This window comes from Grammomys surdaster, unplaced genomic scaffold (genome assembly GCF_004785775.1).
Source record: "Grammomys surdaster isolate TR1022 unplaced genomic scaffold, NIH_TR_1.0 126531, whole genome shotgun sequence".
NCBI lineage: Eukaryota > Metazoa > Chordata > Mammalia > Rodentia > Muridae > Grammomys > Grammomys surdaster.
The window spans coordinates 8,768,754-8,787,499 of record NW_021621323.1 but is presented as its reverse complement, the minus strand read 5'-3'; the positions used below and the strand labels follow the sequence as shown (position 1 = coordinate 8,787,499).

Genomic DNA, 18,746 nt, shown 5'->3' with positions numbered 1-18,746 from the left:
CTCTCTCTCTCTCTCTCTCTCTCTCTCTCTCTCTCTCTCTCTCTCTCTGTGTGTGTGTGTGTGTGTGTGTGTGTGTGTACCGATATGCTTGGACAGTTTTTTTTAATGATGATTTTAAGGATCCTACCTCCTGATATTTTATTCTGTGGACCTAACTAGGACTCAGGTAATTTTGAAGTAGGTGCCTAGGATTGCACTGTGAGAGATGTTGTTCAAGCCTACATCCCTATAACTAAATCTTTCTCATGTTATTTTGCTGGAATATGTTGTTTCTCCTTTTCTGTCTTAGAATTCTGTTTATTTTGGGGGAATTAGTCTCAGGAGTCACCCCTTCTGCGAATTCTACTTTCATTAATATTTTTCACGTTGGACAAAATTAAATTCTCCTTCTTATGTGCTGTTATAACCTTAGTTAATTATTTAAGCAACTTCCTCCACTGATACATTCTAAGTAGTAAAGATTAAGACGTTTGTTCTAAGTGTAACAATAGCTAATGTTTATTAAGCATTAATTATATTCAGGCACAGCTCAAAAGCCTTTCAGTCACTTTGTCATTGTAATTCTTACACAACTCTATGGGGCAAGAATTATGATTAATCCCATTGTAGAGATAAAGAAATAGATGCTTTGGAGGATGTTACTATTTCCCTGTTGTCTTTCCAGTAGTAGAGCTGGCAACACTAGATTAAGTTAGCGGTATAGCTGCCCTGCCAGGGACCACATTTCCCAGATTCCATTGCAGATAGCTCTGCCCCATAACTGGATTTGGGAAAATAGAGTGTAAAGGAAGTGTCTTTCATTTCTGTGTCTTAGCCTTGTGACATTGTCTGTGGGACTTGAATGGAGACACAATAATGACCTCATTTCTGTCAAGCAGCTGAAGACAATGTTTGTGGAAAACATCACACAACACATGCCAAGCTGGGTTCCTGCAAGATTTTTATGAAGCAGATCCTATCTGCTCACATCTCAGATTATTATTAGAGATGGAACCAGTGGTTATTTCACTGGCATCCTATGCTCTATTTGTGATGTTATGTTCCATTTGCTATGTTATGTTATGCTGTGCTGTACTGTGCTGTGCTGGAGAATCTCTTTGTGACAGATGCATAGTCTTTGCCCTAAAATAGCAAAGCAATTAAGGTAGCAAGTTAGAGAAACTTGTATTTATAGATATTATTGGGATTAAAACTAAGCAGTCTGAGTTCTGAATCTATACCTGTTCATTTCTGTAGTCCCAATCTCTCACACAGTGCCTGGTATACGGGAATTCAATACATACGTGATGGATTGAATAGAATCTTCCTCCTGGGTAATAGCTTTACACCCTAACTCCACTAATATTTCACCTGAGCTGCTGACAAGTACAAAATTGATTGATTTGAGATTTATCTCTTCTCCAGTCCAGCCTATGCAGCTGATTTTCTGATTAACAGTGAAATGCTTCAGTGCTGACAGGCCATCCTCTATAAAGATTAAGAGGAAAAAATCTAATTAATATCCCTTCAGGCTATTTTAGCTACAATTCACTTTTAGTTCACAGTTTAAAAAAAAAATAAAAAGCTGATGATAAATATGGGAAAGAATATAATGGTCCCCACAAAACTCTGCCCCAGATTAGAAGCTGTCTGCTCTATTCGACAGGACCGTCTTGAGCAAGAAGCAAAATCGTAAAGCCTGGAAGAGAATTTCTGCACCACGTTTATAGATGCCTACAGGGGGGTTACTGTCTCCTTAAGCTCATTTAAAATTTGATTTTATTACTGTTGTCTTTAGATGAGATGTCCCAATTATCCATTTCACAATCAGTTACCACTAATGTCCCAAACTTTCCCCACTATACCTCCACATCAAGTCTCTTTTGGGGATGGACCTGGTGAATCCCTAGAAAGTAATAAAGAAATAAATTCAATGATGCTACTGACTATGTGTCCCACAAGTGGTAACGTCAGTGCAGCCACAGGGAAAATGTGAAGAAAAGGAGGACAGTGTACCCCATCGCATCGCCAGACCAGGAACTTCCTATCTTTTATTCTCAGTATACATTCTCCTGATTGCGTACTTCAGAATCATTAACCTCAAAACTCCTGGGGTGTATAAAGACAGGGTTCTAGGTTGTACCCTTGAACTAGGTAGAACCTGTCTTTTGAAAATATCTCATGTGTTTCTCTTTAAGCAGATTAACCCTGAGAAGTCTTTGAAAAAAAAGTCTGTTATTCATAAGAGGTTAAGATCAATGTGTAAGCTATGTACACGGGCTGACTAAGGACACGCCCAGTAATACACTGTTTGTCTAGGGAGCCTAGGGGGAGAGAAGGGGATTAGGGCACCAAAATCATCACTGAACTATGCATCTAAATGCTACTTTATTTAATAAAGAGAACCCCAGGGGGAATAGAAAAACTTTAAAGCAGAAATAAAGCTGAGGTGGAAGACACAGTTTGAACGTCACGTTGGAGAGAGATTGCGTGCTGCTGAGTCCCAGGTCTCCCTTGGTCACGACAGGCTGTGAAGTCTCATCTCTCCTCCGTCTGCCTTCCCAGTAGAAGCTGAGATGGCATTAAAACCTTCTAGGCCTCCAGTTACCTACCGTCTCCCCTCCAAGAAAGATCTTGGGTTGGGGCACTCGCTTGGTTCTGTGTTCTAGATATATTCACAGGAAGAGCAAAGCCAAGCCCTGCCCCCACCCACTCAAGAATGGCAGTGCTAATGCTCCCTGAGTAAATGAAGGTGGTCCAGAAGAAAAATTACCTGCGACTCTCCTCTGGTCAGGATCTTCAGATGATTTGTGACTCTTTTTGACTTCTTGCTAATTGAATGAATGTTTAGCTTAGATAGTTTGTCTTTGAGGGATTCCTCCTCCTCGCTCTTCTTATATTTCAGAACTGAAAGGCAAGAGCGAAGTGGGAAACGTGACTGTGTGCAGCCAGAGTGGACACTCCACTGGAGTTTTCAAGACCAATGTTTAGACTGAGGACAGAATGTATGGGGATTTAAACCTCTCTTCCACAGGGGCCAGTACCCCATTATCTCTATTGCCTGGCCTGTCCAAAGTACCCCACCCACTGACCTTCAGAAACTCAGCTCTTCAAGGGCATGGCTACTCAAGGTTATTCAAGCTCAAGATTAACTTACCTCTCATGTTAAAGAAATCCCTAGACAAGGGAAGATGCTAGGTTTTACCCTCAGTACCAGAGAAAATCGAAAAGAAAATTCCTTGTATTAGAAATAAGAAAGCACTCCCCCCTCCAATGATGCATATGATCTGAGGAGGGGGGCGGTCCTCTGGATTAGGGAATCAGGTCCAAAGTAATGAAAAGACAACTGTACCCATCACACACCAGACTCAACTCCTAGGCTGGCTTTTCATGAGCTCTGTGACTTGAGGTCAGGTGAGCATCAGTCTGAGGTTTACTTGTCTTTAAAATAATTGTTACCTCTCATCTTGTACCAAATGTTGATGCATCCAGTGTTGCTAAGGGCGTGGATGTGCAATCACTGTGAATGAGAATTAAGCCAATAGTGCATGTAGAGTGATACAAGACACGTTATCAACTGTCTTCAAATGTTGTAAGAATGGTAACATATTAAACTCAAGGCTGAGCCAAGCTTAGTGCCTTACACCTGTAATCTTGCACTTGGAAAGTGGACACAGAAGGATCAGACTTTCAATGTCAGCCTGGGCTATATAGTGAGACTGAAGCCAGCCTGGGGTACATAGTGAGACTGAAGCCAGCCTGGGCTATATAGTGAGACGGAAGCCAGCCTGGGGTACATAGTGAGACTGAAGCCAGCCTGGGGTACATAGTGAGACGGAAGCCAGCCTGGGCTATATAGTGAGACTGAAGCCAGCCTGGGGTACATAGTGAGACGGAAGCCAGCCTGGGCTATATAGTGAGACTGAAGCCAGCCTGGGCTATATAGTGAGACTGAAGCCAGCCTGGGGTACATAGTGAGACGGAAGCCAGCCTGGGCTGTATAATGAGACAGAAGCCAACCTGGGGGTTCGTTAAACCAAGCTTCAGAAAATAAAACAATGCTTTCTAAAAACTTTTGTGATTAAACCGGTTGCTATCAATATTTCATGTCACTGAATTTTAATCTTCTCATGGTATCATAGTGCATAACTCAGTTTATTATCCATTGTTGGGGTATTATGTAAATCTTTAAAACTATTTTTTAACATTTTCCTGCCGTTTATCTAAGACCAAGTATCGAAGTGTTATTGAAAAGCACTGGCCAGTGGCATGCATTTGATGGCTCAAGAGATTAGGCACGCCATTGGGATTTTAAATTTTCATTCCCCCATTTACTGCCAACGCTTTCTGTGAATTGTTTTTTTTATTGATATTTTTATTAGAATATTCTTATTTCTGAAATAATAACACCTCCTAGTCAGGCGTCCTATGTATACAGTCCTTTCAATTTGCTTAAGGTATCTTTTTCTCTATCACTTACTCTTTTATTCTATCCTTTATAGTTTTAATTTGTTAAAACAAATACACTGCTTTTTACATACTTGAAAATAAAACCAATCAAAGAAAAATGAAGTCATTGCACCATTTATTTTGAAACTCCTGTCATGACTTAAATGTTGAGTTGGCTTCAGTCTCACTACATAGCCCAGGCTGGCTTCAGTCTCACTACATAGCCCAGGCTGGCTTCAGTCTCACTACATAGCCCAGGCTGGCTTCAGTCTCACTACATAGCCCAGGCTGGCTTCAGTCTCACTATATAGCCCAGGCTGGCTTATATTAGAAACACAGACTTGGACAAGAGCTTTGTGACAGCTCACTGAGAGGATACAGGCCTAGCATCACTGGGACACATGGAGTTCATGGAATTAGAATTGTGTCTTGTATTTTGAATTGTATATTGAAACTACACTTAATATTGGACATTAATTGTAATATCTTACCTTAACATGGTTAGGAATCTATTGTAAATTGTATAAACAATTAAACCTGCCCCTCTCCCCAATTCTTCATGTGTGACAGGATCAAATGGGTCAAACATACCAGATGGAGCCCTTCACATGGTCCTGGCCCTGGTCTGATCCTTTTCTTTGTGTACTAGCCTCCCAGGTCTGCAGATCCTGAGCTGTCCTCCTTTCTCTGCAGATATTAAGCGGCAGGACTGTTTGCCCACAGTATACCACGGAGAGCACAGTGATCAGATGAGATTAAGGACTTGAACACACTGTTGGATTTGTTTTAATTGCCAGTTTTGTGTCTACTTTATGGTCTTATTCTGAACCTAGCTATCCAGGCAAACTCCCACTCTGCTCTAACTCTGGATTTCAAATCATCGCATTCTCCGTCGCTGCTGCGTAACCATTCAAATACTGTGACTGTCACACACACACACACACACACACACACACACACACACACACACACACGGAGCTCTCCTATCATGGGGAATAGTCAGCCCCTCATGTTTCCACCTACCTAGGTCTTTCCTTCTTTTCAGCTCATTGATGTTTACATTAATGTCCTTCACAGCAGTGAAGGCTTCCTCCAGGGCTCTGTAGTCTGGGTGGGAGGGCGGAGTCGAGTTCCGGAGTTCGCACAGCAGCAGGGGGTATTTCATCACTCGCTGAATGGGTTTGATCATCAAAGAGCCCATGTCCAGCAGGTTAGGTTTGCCTCTACAACAGACATAATTCATATCCATACGTTCATTTACTTTTTAATTTTTTTTTATTTCCTACCTACCGAAAAGCACTTCTATATGTGTCACTTACAGGCCAGTGTGCACACCGGGCTTTATATCAGCTTCGGGATGTGTTTTTCCACAGCCAAGAAAAATGAAACCTTTTTTTTCATTCATTTAATAGTTTTGCTATTACCAGTGAGAAAAATCAACTCTTATTGAAAAAAAAAAAAACCCAACAGGTGACCTGAGAAAACATTGTCAAAACTATGCTCTTTCCTCTCTTTTCCACCAAGCTGAAAAGCTCTTCCGTCAAGGGTCGTACCACAGACTTCAGGAGTAATTTGTAACAAATGGACTAGCCCTTAAACTATCGCGACCATCGGTTCCCTTATCCCTCACCGTCACGTGATGCCTCCTCATCACTTTCTTACAGGTGAGGTTTTACCAACAGCTCTTTAAGTAACTGCATCACTGTGCAACAGCCAGCATTCACATCTGGCACTTCTACAGATGCTTCGGAAACAAGATGGGACCCTTCCCACCGGCCTAGGGTTGTGCAGGAGAAAGAAACTACCAGCTCAGTCAAACCATTGTCCAAACCTCTGCCTCTGACATTTCAGCCGGCAACGACTTCTGAAAAATCAATTTAGGAATCGACAAATAATGATGACGGAAAATAACAACTCTTTTAAAATCCCAACAGGTGAATTTTTCATACCTCTACTTTAAAAAAAAAAATACTTGTAGGGATAAACAATAGTCACGTAATTTGAAAAATAGAGTGAATGTAAAATGCTTAATAACATAAAAAAAAGTCTGAAAGCATCTTAGAAACCATCTAGCTCAATTCTTCATTTGACAAATGAAAAACAAAGGGATTTTAATTGCCACTGGTACGCGCACATGTGAGTGCGCACAAGCACGTGTACACACACACACACACACACACACACACGGAGCTCTCAATCCCATCTCCATTTTTTATGTTCATCATCTCTCTTACCACCGTCTACAATCATTTCATTTCCCAATTTTCCAGTTTACGACCAATTTCTCTGTCACCACTGTATCTCCACCGTGATTACATTTTATTAATGTTCACATTTAGACCGAAGAATTACTGGGTTTTCAGGCTTTTTGCCATGAGCTTTAATTTTCTTTTGAAAATCCCCCCCACCCCCAAATTTCAAAATGGGTAAATCAATAACAAAGGGAGGAGTTTATTTATATCCTGAAAAAAATCATACTAGCCTAATAGATACAAATATTACAACAAGCAGAAAGGCAAAGTTTTTAAAGGAAAACCAAAATAAATAGTAAAGGCTTGCAAGAAAGTAAAATTGCTTTAATAGACTTTCTCTTGTACTTGAAGTCTATTGAGAAACAGGAAGATAAAGGCGAGGGGGAGAGGGTGACAGAAGGAGAAAGAGACAGAAAAGGAGATCAGGGATGGGAGGAGAGAAACACCACTGGTTTCCAGGAGAACTGGATGAAGTGGATGAAAGACGATCAATCACACTGAAAACCCAACTAGGAGCGTTTTAATTGCTGGGGTGTCAGTAGCAGGCAACATTTTTTTAGTATCTCAAAACAGAGATTATCCCTTCACAATAGCTTATACTTCTGTGGAGAAAATTCAAGGAAAGAAGAAACAAGTCAGGAACAGCGTCTAGGTGACTGTAGTCAGAATTTCTTGTGGGCTTATTCTTTAATTATTTCCAAACATAACTTATTTAATCATTCAGAAACTAGTAAAATAGCATCCAAAATAAGTACAATCAAATACTAATCATTTATTTATTTACATAATCACACACACACACACACACACACACACACACACACACACACATATATATATATATATATATATATATATATATATAGAGAGAGAGAGAGAGAGAGAGAGAGTGTAAACCAACATCAAGGAACACAGACATATAAACTGGTAAAGTTGTTTTGTGAGCTGCCCCTCCTCCTATATCTAGATTTGACACAAGCCAGTCTGAGCCTGTAATTGAGTTCCTGTGCTGTCCTTCCTCCTTTTCCTATCAGTCTCTGGCATCAAATCTCTAGTGCCTTTGTTTTATGTTTCAAATGATAATTAGAAATGACTATTGTTTCTTGAAAGCATAATAAATGGAATGCTGAGAAGTGACTGACAGAGAGTTCCCAGACGCTTCTGCTTGAGTGTCATTTTTTTTTTCAGTTGCTCAAATGGTGATCGATAACGTTCTGGTATCTGCATCGGACAGACTACAATATGGAAGAAAAGATACAGGATGTGTTGTAAGATAACAACACTCCAGTCGCTCGGTGTCACAAAGTTCACTGCCATTTCTGATTAATCCCTCCTAGTGAGATTAAGTCTTGCACATGGTGAAGGCAGATGAGTCCTGTGTATGATATCCTCATGTCAGCCAGTTGTCACCTGCCTGCCCCATAGTAAGGAACCAAATGTATAACAGCACTCCCCAGTATTGCACCAAATTGAGTACAGCCATTAACGCATGATACTGTTCCAGTGTCCTCTTGTATCATGAATTGCTTGGCAAGTATTTAATTACAGACACAGCTGCACTAAGCTCATCACACATTACTATTGGGCATTGCCAGGTTATGCAAACACAGCTTTGTTTTTTAACAGTATCCAGTTTTGCTGCAAAGTGGTTCCAATAAAATGTAGGAAAAGATATTTGGACAATGTAAAAACTAGAGTGGAAAGTAGAAAAAAATTCCATATGAAAGATACCTGTGTTTTAAGCGGGAGGACAATAGAAGGAAAAATAACTTCATGACTGGCTATAATTTTTTGGATTTCTTCTATTTCATGTCCACAAATATCTTAAATTTTATATTTATTTTACAGAAACCATAAAGTAAGCTTTTTAAAAATGTAATCTCCTTATGGAAATTTAAGACAATAATAGAGAAAACTGTAGAGAGCTATATAACAAATAGCATTTGCAATAAAAAATGAAAACTCAAAATAAATACAAAACTATTAAGTTTTAGAAGAATAAAGGAGAATGAATTACAACTCATGTAGCTGAGGTTAAAGAAGCAGTAGTGATGGGAAAGCCACACTTAAACATTCCAGAACACTTATCGTTAACAATTTTTGGTTATCTAAAGGATTGGGAACAGAGGCGACTGGGGACCAAAACAAGAAGAATCAGTTGAAAACACCTTTTTTTTTTTTTGAGTAACTGAATGAAAATATATATATTGTTCTTTTATTTGACTTTGCTCCTTAATTTGATTTTTTTTACATTTTTATTAAGTTATTGATTTACTTTACCTCTTAATCCCATCTTCTCCTCCCTCCTCTTCTCCCAGTTCCTCCCTTATCTCCCCTTCCCCACACCGATCCCCTTTTCCTTTCTGCTCAGAAAAGGGGAGGCCTCCCATGAATATCAACCAGCCTTGGCATATCAAGTTGTAGTAAGACTGGGCACATCTTCTTCCATTGAGGCTGAACAAGGCAGCTAAGTTAGGGGGAAAGGATCCAAAGGAAGGCAACAGAGTCAGAGACCGCCCCTGCTCCCACATGAAGACCCGGCTGCACTATTGTTACAAATGTGCATGGGGCCTAGGTCTATCCCATGCATACTCTTTGGAAAACGGCATTTCAAAAAACTGATTGAGAGTGGGAGGAATAGAAAACAAAACAAAACTAGGGGAGGTCATCTGAAGAATTCAGAACTCTTGGAAATTAAAAGACTAAAAGTAGAAATGGAGACTAAGTCAGTCACTATCGATAAAATTCCTAGAATCAAACATCAGAACACACCTGGAGGAGGAAATCGTCACCACAAGGGATAATCTCTTGTGCACCGTGTGGGAGCATCACCTGTCAATAAAAATTTGATGGCCAATAAACTGAGGCAGGATTAGAAGGGGGGGCACCCAGCAGGAAGAGAGGAACTCTGGGAAAAAGTCAAGCCTGAGAAGATTCCCTGCCTGAGCTCAGAGGAAGTCAGACTTACGAAACTGAGGAGAGGTAACTAGCCATGTGGCAGACATAGAACAGTATAAATGGGTTAGTATAAGTTATAAGCTAGTGGAACAGGCTTAGTTTATGGCCTAACCATTGTAAATAAATGATAATCCTCCGAGTTGCTTACTCTGGTGGAAGATCTCAAGGTTACATCATCAGGAAGAGATTTAAGAAAAGCCAGCAGATGTCAGCACCCACTGCCCAGAATGAGAGATGAAACAGCCACACTGCCACCCACGAAACTTTAGCCACTGGGGATAGAAGAGACTCTTAAACTAATCAGAGGAACAGAGGAACCGCAGATGTTCAGGAACCCGAGTCAGCTACAGCTTCTCACACAATGAAAACTAGAAAACAATGAGAGGTGCCTTCAAATTCTGACAGTGAGTTACATTTAATCTAGAATTCTAGCGCCAGCCAAAATATGAATCAAGTGTGAGGATAAATTCTCTGTATAGCCCTTGGCTGTCCTGGAACTCACTCTGTAGATCAGGCTGGCCTCGAACTCAGAAATCCGCCTGCCTCTGCCTCCCAACTCCTGGGATTAAAGGCGTGAGCCACCACTGCCTGGCGGTAGTAAAAATTCTTAAATCCTATTTTCCACATAGTGTCAAAGAACGGAGGAAATTACCCAGTGGTAATTGTCAAAATGGGGAAAGCCAATACTGAAGAGGGCAGAGAGATCTCCAGTGTGGTCGGAGGGAGGCCATGTGGGTGCCGTGTCAGTAATTGTGAAGGGCTCTGGGAGAAACTCCTGGGGATATGAATTGTTCAGCAAACCGGTGTCTATTTGTCTTGAAACATGACTTGGCTTAAAAGAAAGTAAGTTTGGTGTGATTAATATGAAGAAAACTAAAAAATGAAGATGAAGAGGAAAGGATGCCAGAAAAAAGAGGATGATTGCCACCTGCTTACTCTCAGACCAAAATTAGTACTGGTTTACTACAAGGCTTAACAATTCAAATACTGATCAACATTTAAGTAAATTTACTATATAACTACATAAAGGGGATGAAGAGACAGGAAGAAAAGGAGGGAAAGAGGGAGAAAAGGGAGAAAGAGGATATCATAGAAGAAATTTGATATAACCTAAAAAACCTGAAAATCTCAACTATAGTTTTAAAGATATGAAAACTGCCACAGTTATCACCTAAAATATGTGAAATGCTCTAGTGAGGAGCATCTAAAGGCTGGTCGGCTCAAGCAGACATCGTGCTGAAGATTAGGAGAGTTTAGCATCCAGATCCACAGGCAGTAAGAAGAGAGAAAGCCATCCAACCTGGATTGGGCTTTTGAGACATCAAAGCCCACTTCCAGTGACACATTTACTCCAACAAGGCCATTCCTAATAGTGCCACTCCCTAGTGAACAAGCATTCAAATATGTGAGCCTATGGGAGACATTCTTATTCAAACCATCACATTTTATTTCTTGAATCCCCGTAGGCCTGTAGCCATATCATACTACAAAAAATGCATTTAGTCTAACTTCGAAAGTTTCCATAAGTCTATGACGGTCTCAACATTGCTAAAAGCTCAAAGTTTAAAGTCTCTTCTGAGACTCAAGGCAATCTTTTATGTGAAATCGCTTATAAAATCAAAATCGGAAAGCAGAACGTATGCTTTCAACACACAGTGGCACAGAGAATACATTACCATTCCAAAAGGGAGAAAAGGGAGCATAGTGAGAAAATACTGGAACAAAGCAGGACCCAAAACCAGCAGGGAAAACTCTGAGCTCTGCATCTCCATGTGAGATGTCAAAGCACTCTTCAGATCTTCAGTTCCTTTCAGCATTGTTGACTGCAACATTCTTCTTTCTGGGGCTAGTTCCATACTCAGTCTGTGGTTTTCCTAGGCAGGTATCCATGATTCTGGCATCTCCAGTATCTTGGTCTCCAAGACAACTAGTTCAGGTTTCACCTTCATAGCTTCATGCCTGGCATCACCAGCTTCTCTTAGTTGTAAAGGAAGATTCCATAACCTCTTTCTTGTATCCTGAACTCTAAAGCCAGAGCCACATGATGGAAGCTGTTAAGTTCTACTGCTTGCTGGGGCTGGAACACGGCCTTTTGTTCAACTACATCTGCATTGGTTTTCTGCTGTTGGTTATTTCCTTTACTTATTAAGCTTTTCTTTAATTCCTTTTTTGTAAATTGGATGCTTAGCTGGGTGTAGTCTTGCTCTGAAGTCACCACTCTCTGTATTCCACTTAGGATCAGGCTTTTCTTTAAACGCTTTAATCTTTTTGAGCATTGGACTTAACTCTAATATACTTCTTGGTGCTATGTTTCTCTTCAATTATAGTTTTCCTTGCTCAGCTTGTTCCTTTTCATTGTTGATATGCATAAGAGGGACCACTAATAATCATAGGACACAGTCAATATTATGCCATCTTGAAATCTCCTCTGCCAACACCATTAATCCGAACCTCTTCAATTAAGCCTCAAGCAGATTTTTTTTTTTGACAATGGTAAAAAGCAGTCATGTTTTTTTTGACAAAATGTCACAAGAATTGTCTCTAGGTTACTTATGAATATTCTTCCCCTCTGGAACCCGTTGAGCCAGGCCCTTGTTTTCTACATTGCTCTCATTGTTTTCTTACTTGCTCCTACTGGTATACCTCATTAAACCCAACTTAAAACATTTACCTACTTTCATAATCCAAAGTCCCAAAGTCCTCATTCCTCCAACAAGAAGCATAGTCAGACCTGTCACAGCAACACCCTACTTCTGATACTAACTTCTACCTTAATCAAAGTTCTGTTGCTATGAGGAGACACCATGACCATGGCAACTCTTACAAAGAAAACATTCAGCTTGGGCTTGCTTACAGTTTCAGAGATTTAGTCCATTATCAGTATGGCAGGAAGCATGGCACATGGGTAGACATGGTGCTGGAGAAGGAGTTAGGAGTTTTGCATTTGGATCCATAGGCAACAGGAAGGGAGAAAGCCACTGGGCTTGGCTTGGGCTTTTGAAACCTTGAAGCTCACCACCAGTGGCATACTTCCTCTAAAAATTCCACATATGCTCCAGCAAGTCCATTCCTCTTAATAGTGCTACTCCTTGTGGCCAAGCATTCAAATCTATAAGCCTATGAGGGACATTTCTTGTGCAAACTACCACACTAAGGCAACTTATAGAAGAAAGGAATTTTTTGGGCTTATGGTTACAGAGGGATAAGTGTCCATCACTGTTATTATGGAGATTAGAGTCCATGATGGCTGGGAAGCATGGCAGCAAGTGACAGGCATGGGAAATGGGACAGCAAACCAAGAATATACATCTTGAATAACCACAGGTATGATCAGAGAAATTAATCTAGAAGTATCTCACGTCTGAACTCTCAAAGCCTCAGTGACATACTTTCTCCAACAAGCCACACATTCTAAACCTTTCCAAGTATTCAAATGCCCAATGAGGGCATTTGACATCTCATTCAAATTACCACAGAGATTAATACAGAGGTGCACAACTGGTCAAGGTACAGAGAATGAGACTACAGAACGTTCCAACACTAAATGGAACATTTATATCGCACTCTTCCTCCCAAGACTCAAGAATCATTGCATAAAAGGAAGCATAAAGAATGTAAGAGGTAGGAACGTTGTACATATGAGATCACAGCCACTATGACAGCATCTACAAGCCCCACACAAGTTTAAGCCAGACTAAATATCAGAATGAAGAGGGGAAGTAGATATGGAGTGCCACCTCTGGCCAAAGAGATATTGCATTGATAAGTATTGGAGAGGAAGAATCAGTATTCTTTACAAATGTTGCCTATGGTAAGTCAACCATGCTCCAGGGAAAAGCCACACACCCATGAATATGTGTGCTGCATAAACTGGACTTGGGTGGAAAAAGAAGATACATGGTGGATGGAAAGGTGGAGTGGAGCTCAGAGGATCTGGGGCAGGAAGCAAATAAGATCAACGTATATTTTATGAAATTCTCAAAGATCTAATAAAATTAAACATTGAAAAGGAAAAACTTAAAAGAGGAGTACTTACTCTTGCATGTATATATTCCTGTAAAAGAAGAGGAAAAAGGAAATCAATAAAAATTCACATATGTGGGATAATATGTGATGTTACAAATGCTTTAGAATTTACTATATAAGTAGTGAGTTTCATGAATGCCCCACTGAATCAAGTGTCTTTGCTTAGTAATGTGTTCTAAAATGACACTTTAATATAGCTACCATTCTTTCTCAATACCATATATAAAATCCAACCTAGTGATTCAGTTAATACATTTTAATAATTTAAAATTGTATTTAAATTTGTTTGTGTTTACACTTTGAAAACTATATCATATGTAATCATGAGGGAAAACATGATTATGAGATTACAAAGTAACACTAAAGTGACCTGTAGAATAATTTTATCAAGTCTTCTGTACTCTATGTAGACTTGGGAAAATAATTTTTTACAAGGGTGTCACCATGTATCCTCACTGACCTTGAACTTTCCTTATGGACAAAGTTGACCACAAACTGGCAATCTCATAGGCTTAGCCTTCCCAGTGCTGAGATTACAAGTGTGCATCCTATGGTTGGCTTATCATTATTCACTAAGTGTTCTCAAAGATAGCCTTCATGCAGGCCCTGCTAGCTTTGATGGCTGCCCCTTTGCTTGTGTATAGCAAGTCCTTTTATGGAAAAGCACATGATCTGTGTCTCCTCTCAGTCTCTTTATCCCATTTCCTGGTATGTGTTTCTCCCCAGGTGCTATGGCAACCACAGATTTCATTTTCCTAGTGCCCCCCCCCCAGGATTTTAAACCTGCTATTTCATCTGTACAGATTGCTCTCCATTTATATCTCTAAATACCTTCCTCTTTTATCCCTTTCAGGCCTTTGCTCAGATGTCCCTTCCTGAGAAGCCTTCTCTGATGAAGGTTCGCTGTTCATCCTGGTTGTCACTGTTCACCGCCTCTCTCTCTCTCTCTCTCTCTCTCTCTCTCTCTCTCTCTCTCTCTCTCTAATGGTTGTTAATGTTTCATATTATGTACCACATGTCTTTAGTTTATTGTCTATCCCTCCAACTTGGGCAAGGATTTATGCATGACTTGTTTATTTCTATGGCACCAATCTAAAAAGTGACAAGTTTGTGTTAGGGGCTCAAAGTATGTGTGAAACTACTTAGTCCTAAAAACAATAGAAATTAGTCAGTCGAAACTTAAGAAATAAAAGAGATGGAAGTTTTCTCCCAAACATGGCAGGTAGCTATTACAAAATAACACGGATGTCTATTTATCCTGCGATACCCATGGTCTCCCTGTGCCTTTAATCTTTTGGAATTCAGTGAATATTCTTAATATAAAAATTGCATGACTTTATTCTTCAGCAGTAGATGGTCTTTTTGTTTGTTTGTTTGGTTGCTTGCTTGCTTGCATGTGACAGTGTAGTCCTGGCTATTCTTAAACTTTGCCCTGTAGAGCAGGTTGCCTTTGAACTCACAGAGATCTTCCTGTCTCTGGCTTCTGAGTGCTGAATTAAAGGCACGTGATATCATGCTTAGTCTTTTTCTATTCAGTGATTAAGGTAAATATTTAATGATAAATACCTATGATGAATTAGATTTAATAAATTAAAAAAGTCCCATTTCTTCATACATGTGGAAAACATTTGCATGTGTATGAAGCAACTGCTTCCTCAGTCCACAGACCTGTATTTGTAGATAGATTCCTAGACATCTTGGAATAACTGGGTTCTGCTGAGTCTAAAACCTTCAAATGAAAGTCAAAGACAAAATTACGCTGTCTTTAAAATGAACATCTATTATAGTTTTAGGTAATTATTGATTGATACTTAAACAATTCCATAGTGAAAAAAATTGGCTGTCTTGCATCCAGTTCCTTATATTCACAGTCTTCCAATAATTTCTATCTTCTACTGGAAATTTGCATTTGTTCTAGGATTTTATTCTTTTTGCTTCTTTGGGTTTATTTTTGTAGATCATATAATATAAAATACAACATATAATATAAATACACTGAAATTCAAAGAAAAAATCATTTTGCTTTTAAGTCCCGAAGGAGACATGGAACTCTTTGTCTTCTCTTTCTATTTCATTTACTTCAACAAAACAAACTAAAATTATAATAAAACTAAGCATGCACTTAATGTAACATACCACTGTATTTAAAGGACCCTGACATTTTTCTAATAGATGAAGTCATATTCTTTCTAATAGAGGAAGCCCTGTTCTGTAAGGGACAAACTTCGCCTGATTTTCTCACCACTAAGGAAGAGACATTCTTTATTTTACGATGGATTTTGAAGCTTTTCAGAAGGTGATTCCAGCCAGGGACAATTTAGGAAGAAGCTATTTGTAGGATAAAATAATTACCTCCCTCTCCTGCTGGGCTCATTATAATTTGACTCACGAATTAAAGGTTTTATATGGCTATTCCTTAAAGAGTATGGTCTGTTTTCAAACCATGTCATACTGCAAGGAGCTGGAAGAATTTCTGAAAGTGGTTTTGATTTTTACCCAGGATCCTTTGTTTAGAATAAGAACAGAAGGCGGTGAATGAATAAAGGTACCACCCGTTAGCCTGCCCACTGCCTGGGTTTTTCACTGCTTCACAGGATGGGGAGGCCACAGGAGCCACGTGGGCAGAATGCCTAGAGAGCTAAACGGTAAGCGGCTTCCTCCTGAGGACGGGACCTTTGTCAGCAAGAAGATAAATACAGATTAATTTGTAATCTAAGACATGAGGCTAGAAATATGGACTCCAGCCACCCACGGAAACACTTAGAAAAAGTTCCTTTGTTCTTATTTTATTACAAACTAAACAGATCCATTGGGGCCACTGACGTATAACAGTGACCTTAGTAACATTTCTAAGTAGAAAAACGGTAAAAGGAGGCAGCAGACAGACTGTTCTAATTATACCTACACTTGGTAAAGAACTGCCCAGTTTTCACATCTTCACACAGGTCAGGAATCATAGTAATTCCAAAGAGGAGAAGTAGTGAGGTCCTCAGAAAACAACTTCTAGACCCTCAGAGACATATTTATATAGCATTGCAGGTAATCCTAGGGGTCATACCTAGGATACCCAGCTAAACATGCCTTGCTGAATTAAAAAAAAAAAACTCGCAAATGTCTAGTTTCTAGGTTGCAGGTGCCAGTGTTCTTAATCCTGGAATCATCTTTCCTTACTTTTTTTTTTAAAAAAAATAAAGTTGCTCACTGTTCATATATATTTTTGGTGTGTCTGGCACTTGGGGAACGTACACACCAAGAAATACTGCCCTAATTCTTCAAAATTAATTTTCTGGATACAAATATAACTTTCTCTTATGAATGATAATGGGCTTCAAAGAATAACCAAGGTTCCTAAGCTTGAATGTCATGCAGACCTGGGCAGCATCTCCGCCATCCTGTTGGAGGTTAGTCTCCAACTGAACCTACTGAGATAGGAAGTACATCATCTTTGCATTGCTGGTGAGCTTTCCAGCTGGTGTTTATCTCTGACTAGAGTTTATGTTCCTGGGGGGCAAGAACCATGCTTATATATTAAAAAATATTTTCAACATTATCTAGTACTCATAGTAAATATTTATGAGGCCCTCAATAAACATGCTTTAATTTTGGCTAAAATGTAACTTAAGTCGCTTTAAAAATCCACTTCAGCGTCTGAGGCATGGAGCTACATGGATATTTTGCTTCAAACCGACTCATTTCAGTATCCCTTACACTGTTGAAAATGGAGGTTGTGGCGGCTAATGTTCATTAGCAATGGCAGCCGCTCCTTTATTTAGCCAGTAGGAAAAGGCAGGGCGACAGTAATAGCTTTGACTGATTACTTGGCAAGCGAAACCAAGCCCTGAGGGTGTTCGGGACTCTCTTTGGCCTATAAACCTGTTTGAAAACCTGTTTCTCAGAATTTAAAGCTTTATCTCAGCTGAGGTCAGTATATAGCAATGTCAATAATGCTTCCGCACTCAGCCCCCAGGCAGACCCACACAATTCACCATTAACTTTATTTTCATGGAAAGGCTGCATTGGAGGAAAATAGCTCTAACTTAAACTATTTTATTTTGATTTTTCTTTCCCTTAAGAAATAGCTCTGCCAATAGTGTTTCATTTGGATTTTGTGCATTCTACACCTTAACAGCTTTTGGCGGATCAAATTATTTCTAAAAGTCAAAATGGTTCTGAGTACACGAAATTGGACACATCATGGGACAGTAATTTTGAAGGTCAAAGAAACAAAAACAAAACAAGTTATTGGGTCTGAAGGTAAATTTGAGATTCTAAAATTACCTCTATCTTTAACTGCTCCTGAAGAAAAATGGTATCGAGCTGTGCTACATAGAGAATTCGGTAGCAGGCTCTGTTCTATTACGAATCAGAAGTTTATTGAAGGCACATATGTTTACTCTCCCCAGAGCAGCTTCTGAGAGGCAGTCATAAGGATTATGGGCCCAAGGTTGTTTCCTCTCCAGGTCCCTTGGGCCCCAGGGTTAGACCGAAGGTAATTGAAGGAGCCAGTTCTACATGTGTTATGTGTTTTCTTTCCCCTTACTATTTCCAGAACTCGAAGGAAAGTGACATCTGTTGGATTAGATCTTGTCTCTTATTTAAGGAGAGAAGATTTTTTGTATGCAGGACAGCATTAACTTATGTGAGGATAAAAATACATGTCTGTGGAGAGGACTTTTTCTTCATATATGAACTTATTTAATTATTCTTCGAGCTGATATGGTAACACTGACCTACACTAGAATAGTCAAAATCATCCAGAGATGCACACTGCACACACGCATGAGTTATCTCTGCATGCCGATCTCCTTGGAGAGTATAAAGTTTTATTTATTTATATTTTTTCAGCATCTAGAAGTATACACACCACAGCATAAGGCTTCAATAAATGTTCTTTTCCTTTTCTTTTTTTTTTCTCTAGGCATGGAAAAATGTTAAAGACCTGCTATTTGGGCCAGTAGAGGACAATAAGGTAGAAATTATGTCAAAGGTTTCTTGGTTTGTTTTTGTCTTGTTTTGTTTTAAGCCATGCAGACCAAATTAAACTCATTTTCAGTTCTGAAGCCTAGAAAGTCTTCCAGCGGT

At 39.6% G+C, this 18,746-nt stretch overlaps 1 protein-coding gene across 1 annotated transcript in view; it reads right to left on the bottom strand.

The window, feature by feature from the left end:
- Arhgef38 (Rho guanine nucleotide exchange factor 38) overlaps window positions 1-18,746 on the bottom strand; it is a 118,264-nt gene that overhangs the window by 20,722 nt on the left and 78,796 nt on the right. The window contains exons 5-7 of the mRNA XM_028760513.1: window positions 13,675-13,692; window positions 5,452-5,651; window positions 2,753-2,886 (exon numbers count right to left, since the gene is read on the bottom strand). Coding sequence (XP_028616346.1) covers window positions 2,753-2,886; window positions 5,452-5,651; window positions 13,675-13,692 — 352 coding nt within the window. The remainder of the gene's footprint in view (window positions 1-2,752; window positions 2,887-5,451; window positions 5,652-13,674; window positions 13,693-18,746) is intronic.